At 41.0% G+C, this 18,752-nt stretch overlaps 1 protein-coding gene across 1 annotated transcript in view; it reads right to left on the bottom strand.

Annotated features, from left to right (window-relative positions):
* Nucleotides 1-562: 562 nt before the first annotated feature.
* The window catches only part of col12a1a (collagen, type XII, alpha 1a), a 57,558-nt gene continuing 39,368 nt past the window's right edge, over nucleotides 563-18,752 (bottom strand). The window contains 18 exon segments of the mRNA XM_051950556.1: nucleotides 563-1,474; nucleotides 3,746-3,916; nucleotides 5,144-5,221; nucleotides 5,543-5,725; nucleotides 5,818-5,884; nucleotides 5,987-6,022; nucleotides 6,129-6,200; nucleotides 6,765-6,818; nucleotides 7,136-7,189; nucleotides 8,176-8,229; nucleotides 8,539-8,634; nucleotides 9,036-9,089; nucleotides 9,576-9,662; nucleotides 10,570-10,647; nucleotides 10,928-11,088; nucleotides 17,725-17,832; nucleotides 18,328-18,421; nucleotides 18,423-18,471. Coding sequence (XP_051806516.1) covers nucleotides 1,326-1,474; nucleotides 3,746-3,916; nucleotides 5,144-5,221; nucleotides 5,543-5,725; nucleotides 5,818-5,884; nucleotides 5,987-6,022; nucleotides 6,129-6,200; nucleotides 6,765-6,818; nucleotides 7,136-7,189; nucleotides 8,176-8,229; nucleotides 8,539-8,634; nucleotides 9,036-9,089; nucleotides 9,576-9,662; nucleotides 10,570-10,647; nucleotides 10,928-11,088; nucleotides 17,725-17,832; nucleotides 18,328-18,421; nucleotides 18,423-18,471 — 1,645 coding nt within the window. The 3' untranslated portion in view covers nucleotides 563-1,325.

The raw sequence follows: 18,752 nt of genomic DNA, 5'->3' as shown, positions 1-18,752 counted from the left end.
TCTGGCATTTGTGCAGAACTCCCCCTCAGACATGCTTCCCCTTCATCTCAATAAACAGAAATGGCGTCAGTCGTTTCCTTACCTCATACATCTCTTATTTTACCATTAGACATGCTCAATGGGCGGAAATCTCTCCCAGAGCTGGTATCGGCCCAATCGCATTGTTTCCTCGTAGATATCTGTGCATAATCATTACAACCTGATAGGATAAAAGCCAAGTGGTTGCATGTAAAAGTCTGTGAAGCAGTTCACATGCTGGAAAAGTTGTTTTCACTCTCCCTCCCTTTTCTCCTCATGTTGCCCTTTCACAAACCGACCTTCTGGAGGTTTCAAAATATCTGTAGCTGTCAAAACAAATAAAGTTTGGAACTTCAAAGCGTATTTCTCAAGACCTAATGTTGAGAAGAACAGGTTTTGTCACTCAAGATCAAATAAACTCTGCCGTGTCTTGAGAAAGTTAGAGTAGACAGCAGCTGTGGATCTTTGGCGTCCTTGTGTTGCACAGATAAAAGTTCAATTCATCAGTTGAAAACAAAAATGATTGAAAAGCCGAAACAAATGCTACATTTTCAGTAGTTTTATTGAAAAATGCCTCTTCTGTTTCAGAAATAAATAAGAAAATAAGGCTGTGTGGAATTCACAAAATGTGCAGTTAAAACATGAGAAAAGCAATCCTATGTCCATAGTCTTGCAATCAAATCTAAACTGCATTGAGAGAAAACAACAACTATATTCTGACTTAGAAATCCTCAGTAAATATACAACACAATCATGCAATTCCACCTTTGGTAACAAAACAAAAATTTAAAAAAAATTTGGTTTGTGCTACAATAAGTCAAATTATCATTGAGTTTACAGGCCGTACAAGAAAAAAATCACAATGAACAAATCTTTGGGGATAAAATAAATTGTCTGATTTCTTTTTAAACCAATGGAGTATCTGAAACAGCTTTACATACTGACATTTGACAAAAACATGGGAAAGTGTTCAAAAACATACATACTGTACTTCTTTGGACAAACTTTCTGCTGGTTTTCACATGATTAGTGCATTACACGTTGGAGTCCGATAAACACTTGCAGTTATATTACAAGCAGACACTTAAGGAAAACACTTAGCAAGCACACAGGTTTGTAACATGTAGGTTTGTATTCATCTTGCTAAAAATTCTCATGTCAGAAAAATAATATATGTTCAATATAGCCAGGGGTATCAAACCCATATAAGTACTAGATCTAGTTTGTTCTGAATATCACTTCATCCTCACCTAAGTGATCATGGAAGTCATTTCAATAGTACATTTTCTGAGAACTCCTTATCGTAGCTATGAAGCTAGTCTTTCTGTATTGTCCTGTGGTAGTGATCTCTTTCCTCGTTGGTTTCGTGAGTAACCGGGTGACTGTATTGTCTCAAACTCTTCAGCTGGCTCCACAGGTATAGCCACTACCTCGGGTTCAGGCGGGTAGCGGTTGGCTAGAAAAATATTCGGGATGGCCAATCATAAAACGGGTTGCTTCTACAACTTTTCACATGCACAATTTAAATTATATTGCACTATGGACTTTCCAAGAAAAATGCCCTGTGTCAAATTATTGCTTTCTAATGTAACAGAAAAAAAGCTAAATTAAAACTGTTTCCAAATGCTGTGATGACATTTACAATAAAACCTATCATGGATAATAATACATAGTAAAATAACCAGCTGATACTACTAAAGGCACATGGAGATGTCAGGAGAGCAACATTTAGCACTGATTTGGCAAATGTACACAAAGAACATGATGATTAAAGGTACAAATGAAACATGCTTCAGTCTGGACCAGAGCTGTTTAAGCCACTTAGGCGTCGAAAACAGAGGTTATGCTGGTGGTAAGTAAGCAGAGGGTTATGAGGCACAAGCTCAATACAGATGTTAACTTGATTTTTAGTGACATGTCCTGGTTCGTACAATCATTTACAAAGCAAAAAAAAAAATTAGTTTTATTTACACGTGTCACCTCTACATTAATGTTGCTTTCTGTTATGAAATCCTCTTTGTTAGTAGCTGTTTTGGGTGGGTTTTGTACATGCTCCTTCCTTCGTAGAAATGCTCAGTCTCTGCTTTCTATTTCCCAACGGTTTGTGGTTCAAGATGCAAACAGGCCAGCAGGTTGCCATCATTGTAGCTTGTAGCTGTGAGATGATGTTAGTGCCAGTCCGCTCCGTTCTGTTTTTTTGGCTTTCGTAATGTTTGTTTTTATGTTCAATAATTATGTCCGTGGTGATTATCCTTACATGCCCAACAGAAAATGGGCAAACATCTCAGAAACAGGACTTCAAAGTGTAAGTGGCACAGATGACTTAGAAAGTTTACTATGCCAAACCTGAAAATAGTTCAAAAAGGGTGTGAGTTTTCTCTGTGGAACAAAGTTATTAGCATCTTATTTGATATAATGTGAGTCATCATACACTAATAGCTACAATGCTTTACATGCCAGTTTTAAAATTTGGCACCAAATGTATGGAGGTATTGAAATATAGCAGTTCCGTTTGGCTAAATCCTTCCCATGACAGCAAATGTCTAGTTCTAGCTTAGCAATCGTAACTCAGCAAAACAGGGCCTGTCAAGCTTTGGATTATCCACATGCTAAAGCAGTGCACATGGTAATAACATAAAAAGTTAGCACAGTGATGTCTTGTTTTAGTGTCACGAAAAAGCTCAAATACATGAGCAATAACTTAAAGGAATGGATTAAATGAGCTGTTTATGCCCCCCACTGAAATCTGCGGTCTGGCTAACTAGCGCACTTATGTCCCTACAGTGAATAGCATTATCTGCAACAGAGGTGGCTGCAGGTTCAGGATTGTAGCTGTAGGACCAAATTTCTAGGACCCTTGGTTTTTGCAACAGTGCCACAAAAGCATGTATTAAAACACTTCCAATGTTCAGTAGGACTGCAGAAACTAATATGAGCTTGCCAATGTGTGAGTAACAAACTTTTACAGTCTTTTAGCTAATGGTAGTTTGCTGCATGACAAATTCTTAACATGGGTATGATGAAACTGGAGAGCAATTTTGGCAAGCCCAACTATGATGCTGATGATAATTAGTTATAGTAAGCACATTATTAAGCTTTGTGCACCATAAAAAACACAATTCTATGGACAGAAAGCACTACTTGGGTGGAATACACCTTTAAAATGATTAGCACTTGGACAGAGTAGTGTTTTTGGTGGAATAAAATCCTGCAATTTTGCAATCATATAGTTCTGTAGGGTCTTGAAACTCAAGGTCCCAAAATTGCAGCCTCCTATACTGCAGACCCATGATACTGCCAACAGTGAAAGCATTACCCATAAGGCCAAAGAGCATTTTGTGCTACCAAGGATTCGGGCTATAAACAAAACTCTCTGGAAAAGAGAAGTATGATGCTATCTACCACTGTATGAAGTCATGGACTCATTGTTTCACAAATTACTAATCTTGACTGTAAATCTTCCAAGGTTGCTGTTTAAACTGTATTATGTTCTGGACAGGAACATAAAGCTTGACAGGCACTGAGGGAGGCGAGTTGCAAATAGCCCTTTCTGGGAATACGTTCCAGCAGCTTTCTGTTGAAATTCTGCACTGTGGAACACCTACATCCATATCTCCATACATTTTCAATGAAGTAGTGCAATGAGTTGCAAATGTAATTAGTGTGCATACACTTAGTCTCTTCCCTACTGTTGTTACATGCAAGGTCTAGACAGCATTGAGCATACCTGTGTATCCTTGTCCATTGTAAGGAATACCAACACACTGAGAGGAGTCGCAGTATCCAGGGGGTCCTGGTGGCCCTCTCACCCCCGAAGTACCTTGACGACCTGGAGGGCCACGAGGCCCAGCGGAGCCAGAAGGACCTGGGGGTCCCGTTCTTGACTCTCCCGGTGGCCCTGCAAATGGGAGAGAGAAGGTAAATGAGGCAAGTTTGAAAGAGGAGTCTCTGGAGCTCAGCAGAAAGACCCACGGACATCACCCGTAAATCTTGTGTGGAAATTGTGGGGGTAACACGGGGCTGCAGCACTGTAATTTCAATTTTTGAATGGCTCAATTAAAAAGCTTGACCAAGAAAAAAAAGGATGCAGTCTGGGCCTGTGTGAAGTTACCCCCGGCCCCGTCTGTCTAGACGGCAAAAACTCAGGATGGAATTTTCCCCCTCTCTTTTTCTCTCCCTTAAGTGAGCCCATGTGTTGTCAATGAAGCCACCAAAGAAAGCTCATTGTACAACAATCTGACCCCCCCCCCCCCCCCCCCCCCCCACACACACACACACACACACACACACACACACATTAAAGTGAGTCATCAGCGTGGACTTCCTCCCACCGGTTCTTAGTTGTTTCTCACTTCATTCACAGAAACAGACATGTCAGTGTTGTGGGGGGAGACATCAATAGAGGATTCCTGTTGTTTAGTGATCACTTCCCTTTGGAAAGGAAATCTTCTAAAGCATTTTTTTTAGAAAAAAAACATTAGAAAACACAGAGATATCATTTGCAGCTGAGGAAAGACTAGGAGCATTTTTCAAACTGATAAATCAGCTTAAAAACCTTTTTCTTAGCATTTGTTTTAGGAAATTCACCATACCCTTGACTGAAGATGGACTGAGGGCTGTTTAAACTCTAGACAGAAAGAAATTCTCTACTTATTAACGATCATAAATACCTTCCATTTATTGTATAATATTTCAGATTTGTTTGGAAAAGGTCAGTGTACACATGACATAAATCCGTAAGAAAGGAAAGAATTGAGAATATGTTTGAGGTCTCCAAAAAATTTATGCAGTGCAGCTGCCCAAACGAAGGTTCCTGAGACACATAGACTGTAGGTAAATTTTAGCTTCTGGCTGGAATGTGTCGTTTTAATTGGACTGATGGGAGTACTCTGTGTCCTAAAAAACTCCACAGAAAAGGTGAAAAGCTGCCACTATGGAACTTATGCAATACTAAAGCTGTAAAATGCAACAGAGGGAGGCCAGAAAGCTGTCAGCAGATTCTGGAGAACAATGTTCAACAGAAAACTTCAATATGGCTTTTGTGTTCTTTGCCTCATTGTGATGGCAGATTTCGCTAAACGGAGTTATTTCACCCAAGAAAGTAAAGAAAATAAAACTGGATTACCTGGAGGTCCGTTCGCTCCTCTCTGTCCTCTGATACCAGTTCCTTGAGATCCTCTCTCTCCCTTCTCTCCTGGCAAACCTACATACACCAGAAAAAGAGCAGAAATCAGTTTCACATGAATGAAGCAAGTTTTTGGAATAATGTCCAATATTTGGAAATGAGTGAAAATCTAAAGGGCATGTATGAAACACAGTAGAAACATATCTTCATTGAATAATATTTTATATGCCAACTTGGAATAATGTGTAGCCTACACAAGATAAAGTTATGAGTTACATGAGCGCTACAGTCTACACAGTTGATACCATATGCTATATTGAAACCATTTGCTTTTCATTCCTTGCCTGTTGCTCTGTAGTACTACCAAACAAAAACAGGCAATGAAGAGAAATAAAGCACCTCTTTCTCCCTGATTTCCAGGTAAACCTGGGTTTCCTGGGAAACCAGTTCGGCCAGGTTGTCCAGGCTCTCCACGGGTTCCCTGGTTGCCAGGGGGGCCAGGAGGACCGGGTGGCCCTGGAGTGTTGCTGCGATATCCAGAGGGAATCTGGTTGAGCAGCATGTCAATTCTGCTCATCTGGCCTGCAAACAAAGAACAAAATCAGATAGATTTGGTTCAGATGTATAATTTAAGGACAAGAAAAATTTTGAGGGTTAGCAAATGTTTTGCTCACTGTTCACAAGCTGTTCACAAACTTGTCTGGCAATGGAGCGCATCATGTTCTGGGATGCAAAGTCTCCCTGGAAAACAAGGACATTCTCATGAAGAGATGGTATCACTATTTGACATTGACGATGCATGACAACTGGTGTATGCAAATTTCATAAGAACATAACACACACCCTCTCTCCTTTTTCTCCTTTAAGGCCAACAGGTCCCTGTTGATGAGAAGAACAACGTTAAAACAACAAACAACAATGACTCTGTGCTTCCCTAAACAATGCTATTGAATTATATAGTTGCGCCTCCTTATTCAGTACATACTGGGTTTCCTGGCTCTCCGGGTTTCCCTGGTTTTCCAGTAATTCCTGGTATACCTGGATTTCCAGGGCTTCCCTGAAAAAAAGAAAATACACAGAAAAAGTGGTGTTTATTTAATTACTGGACTGTAAACGTAATTGCAAAGCTTAACTCCTGCTCCACGTTAATGGTTGCATAACAAGCTTTATGTTGGGATCTGTGCTTTGACATCTGCAGTGGGGGGCCATGTGGCACGAGCTGCCAAGAACGCTAAAGAGGAGATGGAAACAAACACATGCAGGGCAGGAGTACAGACAGGATGCACACAAACACACAAACACACACCAGGCACTGCTAATGGCTGCTGGAGCACTCAGGATGGTATAGTGAATGGGAATTCTATACTGGCATGTTGCCTGTTGGCTGGATTAAGTAGATTCAGGCCTCCTCAAACCACAGAAAAAGAACATGAGATGCATGCACCGTCCTCGTAACGGTGGAGGAGCCTCGAGACTAAGTCTGCTTTTTATGTGCTGTTCCAGCAGAGTGCAACTGTGGAGCCAGAGGAGTAATTGTTGCAGATATATCAGGAAATAAAGCACACACCAAGGTATATTTATTTGGCGCTTTTCTGCACAACACAAACACATACTCACTCACCATGGGCCCCGGTGGACCTCTGGGTCCAGATGATCCCTCCTTTCCTGGTGGCCCCTAAGTAGAAACAACATACAATCACACATGGGCTACAACACACTGGGGAACCTATTGGAGCAATACATCAGTGTCATACCTTAATATTGGTTTCAGCCTTGAGTATGTCTTTTTGAATTACATTTATAAGTAGTGGCTCAATTATTCTGGCTGACGCAAGTGAGAACATGCAGTGCAACAGCAAAAACGACACCGTGGTACTTCTGTGTAGTGAAGTGGGGGATCACATATAAAACATGTGCTTAAGTAAGTGTTGGACCCATTTATAGGCTTTGAACACAGTGTGTGCACTATGCAGGCCCTAAGGTTGAGCTTACCCGCGCTCCGCTTGGTCCAACGGGGCCCAGAGGACCGCGTGGCCCAGGAGGACCCTGGGAAAAAAGCAGACACACTTAATCAAATGATAATGATCAAGAACATGACATTTATGTAGCTCCCTAATGCCTCTGTTGACCTAGAATGTACAGACCAAAAAAATGTAGTTTCCCATTTATTTTAGCCAAAGATAATATATCATCATGCTTGTAAAAACTGGAGGAAATCTCTTGTCCATTGACATTTGATGGCTCCTAGAAACACCCCTTGACATCGCTGTTACAATTGGCTGTGTTATGTAAAGCAACTAACACAATGCTGGTAATAAAATCCAAATATCACAGAATGGGACTTTTTCCCAGGCCTGAATTTGCTTATTCAGAGGCCTGAATAACTGGTGATGATGGTCTGTCCAGCTGAATGGTGGGAGTCAGCTGAATGACCTCTGCTGAATGAATGAACAGATGGTCAGCCAAGAGATCGCTACGTAATACCGGCCCACTCAGAATTACCACTTCCACCAAGACATTCCCACATACCGCACAATGGGTTGAGCTTAACTTCAGATCTGCTTCTGACAGTGATATCAGTAATCTAAATAACCTCAAAGAACTCTGAACTGGTTGGGCTAAATGTGGTTATATTTTTGACTTTCATGTTCACCCACAAAGTCTCTAGTATGAGTCTTACTATAAGGCAAAGATGCTCAAGCTTCAGACAGATTGAAGTTTTTACCGAGACACAATCATCTTCCATTACAAGGCTGGAGAAGAACATGTTCCATTCCCTATTTCCCCTTTGGTAATATGAGTCTACGCTACATAATAATTTAACTGCATCACTGGCCGTCTACCGTTTGTCAATCAACGGGCTGATTTGAGAGTGTGGGACTCCCTGAGGATGGCATGGTAAACCTCCCACTCTGAGTGTGGTTTCAATCTGGCCATATGGATTGAATCCAGGCTCCAGTAGCAACGTTGCTCTCTATGGATAGTCTCTTGTTTCCTGCGCATAAACCACAAAATGAGAGGGGAGTACTTACTTGCAGCCCAGCAAGGCCTGGGTCTCCAGCATCTCCCTTTGGTCCTGGGCGACCCTGAAGATGGAGGAGGAAAGGAGAGGTTAAGCCTTTTGTTTTATCCTTTTAGTCTGATTATGATTGATGACATGTTTTGACAAGAACATCTGCAGGTAAAAAAAAAAAAGAGGCGCTCTGGCTGGCTGGAAGTTGAAGGGAGTGCAGTGTGTTTTAATGTTAGTTATAAATCCCACTTACTGGTGGAGTATATGAGCTACAACTTTCACACAAACTGCCCTTAATATCTGGACATGCGAGCTCTTATCTCACAGACATTTTAATCCATTTACTACTGACAGTATTTCTTAGTAGTGTTGATTAACTCACAGGTTCTCCAGGTAGAGAGAGTCCGTTAGGGCCTTGTGGACCTGGTGGTCCCATTGAGCCTGGAAGTCCTGGCTCACCACGTGGACCCATTGCACCCTACAGCATTACAGAAACATGCAAAATCTTTACAAAGAATCCCACAGACAACCCTAATCAGACGATTACTGCAAAAATGGAGACAATGAACATTAACAGTTCTGAAAAATGGGCTTTTAAGGTACTTGACATAGGCACCCTTTAAATGTAGCTGTGGAAAAATATACAGTCAATAACTGAATTCAGATGTGTGCAATTTGCCTGTAGAGCAGCAGCACTAAGAAGCTGACCTGTATTATCTTCCAGTTTAGCATTATTGATAATGTCAGTAGGCTTTATTGGCTATGAAGTCACCCAGATCATTTGTCCAATGCTTTAAAACAGTTATGAAATAAAAGCCTGTGCGCAAAACATTAATAACGCTTTATAGCATTCTTAAAGTGATGTCAAGTTGAACTCACAGCGTTGCCGGTTTCTCCTCTGTCTCCTCGAGGTCCTTTAGTACCTGGGCTGCCCTGGAAAAGCGAGGAGCCAGAAACACAGAGTGAGTGTAACAACAGGAGCAGATTCCAAAAGCTTTAAAACCCCAAGCCATTCAAAATCCTCACAGGGGCTTAGTGAGGTTACTGAGCACACATATTCCAGACTTCTCCTCAAGACTTTTTTTTTTTTACTGTTGTTTTTCCAACAGGCATTTATCTTTTGACACTTCTCCCTAAGCCCACGTTTCATTGCATGCCACCAGTCTCATCCTCAACTGCTCTTTCCACAGGAAAAAAAACACTACTTATGCAAGGGACATCCTTAGCTTGCTTAAGTTTAGAGATGAATGTGAAGCTGTACGGTCACTGCAACAGTAGCAAAGTCAAGCATGGCTTTATCATCATCATCATCTTCATAATCTGTATGGCTTCTGAGAAAACTATTTCATCAGGTGAAGGCACACAGAGGAACAGGAGGTGAAGACAGACAAGAAAGTATGATAGTGGGAGTGTATTTACCGAAGGTCCAGGAGGCCCCTGGGGGCCGATGCTGTCCTGTGTGCATGTGCAAGAGTGGGGAAGGGATGGACACTTAGCCTCATCTCTCTGAAAAGGAAAACAAATGAGATACAGATAAATAAATTCACAGACACAGTTGAGAGTAGCATTATTATAGTCCATTTCACACCCACTGATAATTGAGATCATCTCTTGGCAATCTACAGAGTACAGGAGGTAAAAATGAAAATCTTCGACTCCATTTTATGACAGTGTTCTGGCAAACTAGAACTCTGACTTTGCTGGGAGCTTAAGAAGAAAAGACAGTTTAGAAGCCCAGCTAAGGTTACGGTGAAATGGTGGCTTAGCTAAAATGTGTTTGGAACCAGTAGAGTCAGTGTGGGACTTTAGGAGCAAATGCTCAGTGACAGCTGCAGAACTTGTCCACATTTTTGGAAACGAATCACTGACATAATTTGTTACATAACACTGCTGTCATTGACATGATGTATTAAAAGCTGATGCAAATTATAGATGAATTACTTCTAATTGGCTAAATGTGCGTGCATCCGGTATTTACTGTGCTGTAAGAAAAAATAAATGTGATTTACTATCTGCATCGTGAATTAAAGGAGCACTTGTTTTCATGTAGTTTGGGAGGCCCCATGCTGGCAACAGTGAGATTAGCACAATTACAAAGGATACAAGGTTCTATTCATTCCAGCTGACTTTCTTTTCAAACAGCAGGCGACTTATCAGCTTTGCATTTTGCTTAATGACTACATACCAGATACATACACTCTAGGCTGTAAACCCTGTATATACAATCACAATGGACCTCCTACAGTTTATTCTAAACAGGTAACTCTAGCAGCTAGGAAAAGATTAATAGCCATGTTCCACTGAGTAAATGGGAAACAAATGTGGCAAAATATCCCAGTAGTGCACCTACTGTATTTGTACATGATCTTGTGACTCGTTTATGAAACGATTCTACAATGACACTTGTTCTTACTGTAGCGGGCAGGTCGCAGCATTTGTCTCGGCTGATCCAACTCAAGCTGCAGATAATATCGAACATCTGGAGCTGAAACTACACAACAGAAGAAGGAGAAAAACATCGAGGGGTGTTACAAATGGATCCCTTTCACGCCGAAAATGCACAATGTTTAAAACATAGGAGACTTGGAGAAATTCAAGGATGCGAGTTCTCATACTTCCAGCAGTCACTGGGAGCAGTTAAACTTAATTGTGCATCTACGCACAAGAGGTTTGGATATTCAGTCCTTGGAAAGTTGTGAGATGCTCTTCCAAACATGTTTTTCCAGAGTCTTTGCGATTTTAACAAGTTTGAGTTCTTCTTTTTTGCTTACTGTAGCAGACTGCCTCTTTCCGCCTCCAGACTTGACCATCTTGCCAAGCACTTCGTAGCCTTCCAGTGTGATGTTGTTGGCCTCCTTGATGGGCTTCTCTGCCACCTCTTGGCAGTCCACGTTGAGCTTGACTTTCTCTGGAGAGATGGTGATGTGGACCTGCAGGAGGGAGAGGATAGAAGGAGGGCACCATTAACAAAACATTCTTGTCTTCTCAAAAGTCACAGTTGCCAGATTTGTTGCAGCACAATTACTTGGCAAGTAGTACGAAGAACATTGGAGATTTTCAAAAGCTGTGGTTGGCATTTGTTTCTGTTTGGAAGGGACATGGTTGCCCTTTAAAAGAGAATTAAAATTCTTTAAGAAAGTGCAACCGTAAGGCTAGGAAGAACCCTGCGGAACCTTCGTAAGTCCATTTGTCTGAAGCTAATAAAGACTTTGATACAGTGTTCCACATACTAGTAAGAGTTTAAAATTGTTCAGTTTTTGCACAACCACATTCAGATTTTGCATGAGGCCTCTACAGATGAATAGACCATAATAAAGTAAATATACAGCAGCTGGCATTTCTATGTAGCATTAAGGCGGTAGTCGGTGATTGTATAACAACACATAATGACAAAGTGCCAGATTCTGAAGTTTCCTGTCCATAGAACCCAGCTCCACATCTTGAAACAATATCATTTGCAGTGTGCCATCAAAAGTTTTACACTTTCCATACTCTCCCTTCATAGTTGCAAATTTTCCTCAGCTCACCAGTGAGACAAGCTTTCTTTATGTCAGGAAAAGCAGGCTACCACTTCTTCCTATAAAGCTATACCAACCACAGACCAGGTCACAGTACTTGGCAACCAATCACAAATTTACATCTGACTTCCTTGGCAACAGAACAAACTGTCTGGTGGGCCGCAAAGAGAGATGGGTGACGCTTATCCCAGGATCCTGGCATGGATATATTATACCGCGATACTCTTAAGGGCTTACTAAAAAAACTTTGGATGGTATAGAGGGATGGCAAATAATGAGCATATACAGATTACTTCACTGACCAATAACTAAACACCATAAAAATACTCTAGTCACTGGAAAATAAAGCTTCAAGAAAACTAGCTCTCTGGTGACCACTTTTCTGAGATGATGGTATTTGCTGTGAAGTGATCTGGTCCCAGTGCAGCAAAAGTGTTGACAGATGAACAAGTTTCATTCATCAATTGTTAACACGAAGAGTTTCACTGTGCTTCATTGTGTCAACACTCTACAATCAGAGTCCATATGGTCGACTTCAGGACGACACTATCACGGTTCCAATACATATTTCCATGATTTCTATCAGACTTTTCGATTTTATTGCTCTTGGCTCTGTTCTGAGTGTTCCCTATTATTTTTTCTTTGTATTCTCAACCTTGAAAGACTCATAGCCTTAATTTCACAAATCCACTAATAAGCAGGTGTGAGTCTTCACTATAAAAATGCGATGAAGATTAAATTACTTTTGGTTGGGAATAGAAGGAAATGAATGCTCTGTGTGGATTATATTATTTTTGGTGTTTTCATGCAAACAGTGTTGTAGCTGATCCTGGAATCCCCAACTGGGTTGATCATTTTCATTTATCTTTCCAAAAAGGAAGTTCATATGTCTGATCTGGCGAATGCAAACAGACCAGGGGAGGATTTCTTTTGTGAGAAAAGTTAAAGGGGGCATATTACACTTACTTCTCGCTCTATATTTTGCTTTTCGGACTCCACTGGAGTAACTTTGCATAATTCACAGTTGAAAGAAAATCCTCATTGATCTCATATTGCCTGTTATGCAGCCCCTCTATCTAAGATATTATGTTAGTGCTGGACTCTTTAGAACCTCAGTTTCTTCTGATTGGCAGGCTTTGAGTAAGCCTTTGCTTGTGAGCACCATCTCGCCTCATAATGTAAACCAACATAATTTCTCTTTTTTTTAAATTATAAATAGCATTTCTCAAATCCATCTAATATGACAGTGGATACCACAAACATCTGCAGCAACAAAAATTACAGCAGGATGTCTCCATTTGGTAAACATTAGCTCATTACCTGCTTAGCGTGTGACCTAACAGTGGATTTCGCCTTTCAGTTTTTTCATAAAAACTTTTTTGTGTATGCCCCATTAATAAGCTTAAGGGAAATACATTAAAATGCAGACTAAATGGGAAAACATCTGCTGTCAGGAAATACCAAAGGTAAAGTAGCTCGTAAATATTATTCTTCTGTCACCAAACGAATCTAGCAATATCAGTTATTTTGTATGCTGGTGTACTTTAAACGCCTATAATACTACTCAAGCAGTTTTTGCTAGAACTTGAACATATAGTTACCAAAAACTCAGCAGTGTGACTTTGTAGACACACTGTGTCCGGAGCAGATGATTGTATTAAGAAATCTATAACAAGTTGACCTCAGTTCATCGCAAAAATAGACATCCATCCATTCTCTATACATCGCTTTATCCTCACTAGGGTCGCAGGGGGTGCTGGAGCCTATCCAAGCTGACTCGGACAAAGGTAGGGGACACCCTGGACAGGTCGCCAGTCTGTCGCAGGGCTACATAGACAAACAATCACTCTCACATTCACACCTACGGGCAATTTAGAGTTACCAATTCACCTCAGCATATTTTTGGACTGTGGGAGGAAGCCGCAGTACCCAGAGAAAACCCACACATGCAGAACATGCAAACTCCATGCAGAAAGATCCCAGACCCAGGCCGGGATTTGAACCAGGGATCTTCTTGCTGTAAGGCAAAAGTGCTAACCACTACTCCACTGTGCAGCTCACAAAAGTAGACAGAATATTGTAAATCAAGTATTCAAAGTCATCTGAATCCTGATTTTTTGATTTACATTGATTAATTTTACATTAATTTCCCTCATTAACTGAAACTTTGGTGGCATTTATTGGCAACATCAGAAACTGTAGCATTACATTCATATATGGCAGTAAATAAAGAAAAGCACCATATGTACCAATTAATGTATATTTTCTGTAGTTTTGCAGTATTGATTATAGGTTTAGGTTTGAGATGTTGGGCTCAAGATTTCTTGACCAATAAGGTTTGTGTGGTTTTCAGCATTAAAGCAAACTCCAAGTGACTTTTCAGTGGCTACACAATATCAACTTACATGCTCTAACTTCTACCAGTGTACCTCTGACCACACGTCACTATGACTTATGGAAAATGTCTTCTCCTCTTTGGTTACCAGGAAGGTTTCCCTCTATGGAGTCCACCATTCAAGTATGGGAGGGGATTCCCCAGTGTGCTAGTGATTGGTTTGCATCTGCTGTATTCATCTCTGAGAGCTTTCCCACATGCTTAACTAGCGGTAGACCACGACTTCTCTAGACCCGGTTATTCATTATTAACTAGACTCTCTCTGACCTGACATTGTGGTACCAACACAGGAAATGAAGCTAATGCTTGAGCAGGAGGTCTTTCAGGATCAATTACCAGGAAAAGCTACAACCTAAGGTAACGGGTCATTTTTGAAGCAGAAATGGAAGATTTTCACTTGTTCCATCTTCTAATAGCGTTATTATTTTCTTGTTTTCTTAGTGTGCTATGATATATATTGAATATCTCAAGGTTTTGGACAGTTGGTTGAACTTAGTGAGGCTTTGAAGCAACACCGTGGTGGGATGGGTTTTTTTTGTTTGTTTTTTAACAATTGATGGTAATTTATAGACAAAACAAGTAATGTAGAGAAAAGAATCCATATGTTAACTCGTGTGAAAATAATTGTTTGTTGAATCTTGAGTTGGCTAACTTGAACATTCAGATTTTATTCTGCTTTGTTTTTTTCTTCACACAACCACAAACCCAACAGCCATTTAGCAACAAGCCTCATCATTGGTCACCCTGGTTCTAGCGGACATTCACACACACACTGAGGTCATTCTGTCATAGCCACGGACCAAGTGTTGGAAAACCACTAGCAACATGTAAACACACACCACCACAGCAGTCAGCAGTGGCACTTACTCAGCAGACCAGCAAATGAGCAGCTAGGTAGACCGCTGCAGACTCACAAGCTCATAGAACAGCAACTACTGCACCACAAACTAGCCACCCAGTGCACACTCAGACTACAGTCTCCACGATGGCCACAGATTGAGCAAACACACACACGCAAATGCACACACAAAGATCAGGCTACAGTCCAACTAGACCAGCAGTGATCTAATTTACATGAAGCTCTCACCCCAATATTTTCCAGTATTGCGTTCATTCATGAAGTTACCCCACAGTTAGTTGTGTAGATGCTAAATGGTCACACTAAAAAGCCATTTACAGCACGCTCTGATCTTGGAGCCAATATATCACTGTACACTCTGTGATGTCAGGAAGTGGGCGAACTTTGATGTCGGATAAGAATCTCGCATATTGAAAAGGGTCATTCACTTTGATTACTTTGGAATTAGGCAAAAAAAGGAAGACGTGTACTAAATATGAGGGCCCAAGTGTAAATATTGGGCACACTTGGGTACAAGTTAAAATGCAATTGGACGTGACGTGGAGGACACTGGAATCAGCCGTTTTTCCTCCGGTGAGCTGAGCGTCGTAAGTCATTCCAGCTTGCTTTGGAAATAGACTGTTCTTCATTGTTCTATTTTCTGCACCCAACTGCGCTGAAACATAACAGGGGATGTTTTCGATTGGCCGTTGTTTTCGTGTTAGACGTGGAGACATTTGGTATCTCTTTTTACCTCTTGCTGTGGCCCCAAGAAAGACAATATTGTCCAAATACTGTTTATCACAGTTGTATGCCTGGCATGTGGGCCTAATATCACGGTTGAACTGCTGTGGAGAAACAAAGTTCGCAAAACAATACGACCACAGTGAGTGGATATTTTAAGTTAGATGAGACGCTCTGACAGATTGTTTTCAGAGTAGTTGATGGATTCATGAATCTTTTAATAAGTGCCTGCTAGGGGAGTTCTAGCTTAATTTCTTGCATGACAGACAAGGGAGATGAAGGCATGGATCAGTTTCAGAATCAAGGAAATGTTGCATCAAGGCACTGGGAACATCTGGATTCAGGCTTTTGATCAATTTCTTGCAATGCCTGCATTGTTCAGCTGAAATATATTCCTGCCTCCACAACTAAATAGGCATCCCTGCAGTCCTATACAGGGATGCCTATGTTGTGTTTCCATGTTGTGTCTTAAGGGGTACAAAGCCACATGCACTACACTCACTGTTACATTAAGAGCGCTGTTGAGAATTTTTTTTAACAACTTCTACCGAGACTACGTCAATAAAAATATATTGTACAAAATGTATCCCTCTTTACCTCTTTAACCAAACTGGGAAACATTGATAGGTCTGTAGAGCACATAGGAGGAGCACATAACAACCTGATATATCTTATACAAAAAGAGATTCAAAGTTCTACCCTTCCTTTCTGCCCCCATGGGACTTTGTCTTAGAAAAAAATCTTTGTCTTTCAACATTTCACAGTACAACAAGCTAACTAAACTGTGTCACACACAGCTAACCTGTTTTCCCAAGACAGGGCTTTCTTCCTGCTGTCTCGCTACCAAACGCGAACGAGTGCCCAGATTCTTGAGTCATGATTAAGGGAATTCAGACACACACATCAGTTTTTCCTCCGTTTTACCTTCCGTGCCTGGCTGAATGCCTTGTTTCAATTTTAAGTATTTGAACTTTAACCGCTGCATACTTTTGTTCGGTGCAGCAGCAAATGGTTGTAGCACAACGACCGATATGGAAATAATGGGTTTAGAGTGCAATGGTGCTGTTGCCATAGTTTGTCTGAAGCCCCTTTAATACTGGAATCTGAGCAGACTTTGAAGAAGGATGCCATGAATTTTACCACAGGTACTCATCATGGGAGTACTACTCATGATGTCGTCAGTGTTACCTGACCTGGCTCCACATTTCAGATGACTGGTCGAACATAGAGCCAGAACAGAAAGAAACTGCATTGTGGTGTCTGGAAATGTATTCGGAAGATGGTGACATTTGCTGGAAGAGAATCAAACAGAATATGCTGTAGTGTGGTGTGCAGTGTGAATGCAGGGTCAACAAAGATGAGGGTATCTGGTTTGAATCTGAATGAATTTAGATTTTTCTTAAATGTACAGCTAATCACCGGAGACCCATTTCTGCTTATTTAGAAGAAATATGCAGACTTTAGGATCTACTCTTGACATGCATAACTGCCTTTCCCTTCTGGAATCAACTCAAGCTGACCCACATAAAAATTGATAGAGTTCAGAGCTGACTGGTTTGGAATTCGCTTAACAACCACTATGATAGTCTCCAGTCTTGATGTGGCCAGACTTCCATCATTAATTGCAACAGTTTCCTCACGATGCTGCACCAACCTCCTTTTAAACTTATTTATAGCCTCCACAACCCATTTATTAAAATAACTGCCCATGTCTACATAAAACTAAGCTTAGCGATAAATCACACATAAAAGACCAAAGACCACTTAGAGAGCAGAATACACACTAAGACTGATAGCAGAGACTTTCTGACAGGTAATATGATGCTGCTTGGTGGCACTGGCTGTTTGCCAGATCTTCACATTGAAAGGTTCATTCAGCCAAACTAAATGAGGCATAAAAGTCACAAAGAAACATATAAAAGATGTACAAACAATCTAAGTGAAAAGAAGTGAAAACCATAAAAGAGCCCGAAAAGGATAACCAGCCAGACAGTCCGACACCAAACTCTGTAAACATGACTATGTGCCTCTCATAGTGCTGCTCTCTTTAAAGAAAGATGCAGGGTGTTTACCTATGGAAGCTGCCATGGAAAACCCGCTTCACTTGCTCCTCATTAAACGTGGCTCTCTGGATCTCTCCTCGGGTGTCCTTGTTGTAGAACGTGATTGTTTTGCTGGAAGCTGAAAAGAGAGGAGCCCTTGTTGAATCCCTGACAGCATATTACGACGCAGTGGCACGCAAGCACAGACGGAACTATAGAGAACACATGCTTGTAGGGAGAGGAGACGGATAAGGGGAGGCTTGGAGGGATTAGGACAGTTCCTGCTATTATTTGCATGCATTTACCACGTGTGGAACAGCACATTTGTAAAAGATACTTATTTAATTATGAGGGGCTCAATAAAACATAAAGAACTGGAGGCAAATCTAACTTCAAATTCAAAGCAGTCAGTGATTTTATTTTAATATGCTTCCATTTCCTTTGTTGTACTGCCACTATATCTGACTCTGATCAGCTATCTTTAATTATCTGTAAATAAGGGAAGAGGTAAAAAAAAAAAAAGAAAAACTTTTTAAAAGGACATAAGATAAGAGTGAACAGCTGTGTATATCTTTAGTTGGCTACAAACAACTTCCCCCTCCAGCTGAGGACAAACACATTATGGGAGACTTACGGTTGACAGTGACCCCGACTTCGGGGTTGTTGTTTTTGTCAGCAATCTGCCAGATGTCAAAAGGTTCAGAGGGTGTATCGGGCAGGAGGCGGAAAGAGCAGGATGATGGTGTAAGATGGGGGAAGACCGTCCGGATGGATCTCCCTGTAAGTGATAAAACAAACAGTTGTGATGAGTCACAACTGCACGTTTATGACAACAGCAGTCACAATACTGCATGTTAGGGATTAACACCATTAAATCCTGCTACAGTGATACACAGGCCTGCAGAACCTGCAATTGAACCTGGCCTGCTTAAATTGCCCACATATTGAACGTATTTTCTGTCTTCTCCCTTTGCTGTAGTTCGAAGTGTTTCCATTTGTGTGCATTAAGTCAATGGTTGCGCCCACGCACCACTAAATTCGCATCATTATAAACATATT

Source organism: Acanthochromis polyacanthus, chromosome 1, assembly GCF_021347895.1.
Source record: "Acanthochromis polyacanthus isolate Apoly-LR-REF ecotype Palm Island chromosome 1, KAUST_Apoly_ChrSc, whole genome shotgun sequence".
Taxonomy (NCBI): domain Eukaryota; kingdom Metazoa; phylum Chordata; class Actinopteri; family Pomacentridae; genus Acanthochromis; species Acanthochromis polyacanthus.
The sequence above is the reverse complement of the archived record's forward strand: the minus strand, read 5'-3'. Positions and strand labels throughout refer to the sequence as shown.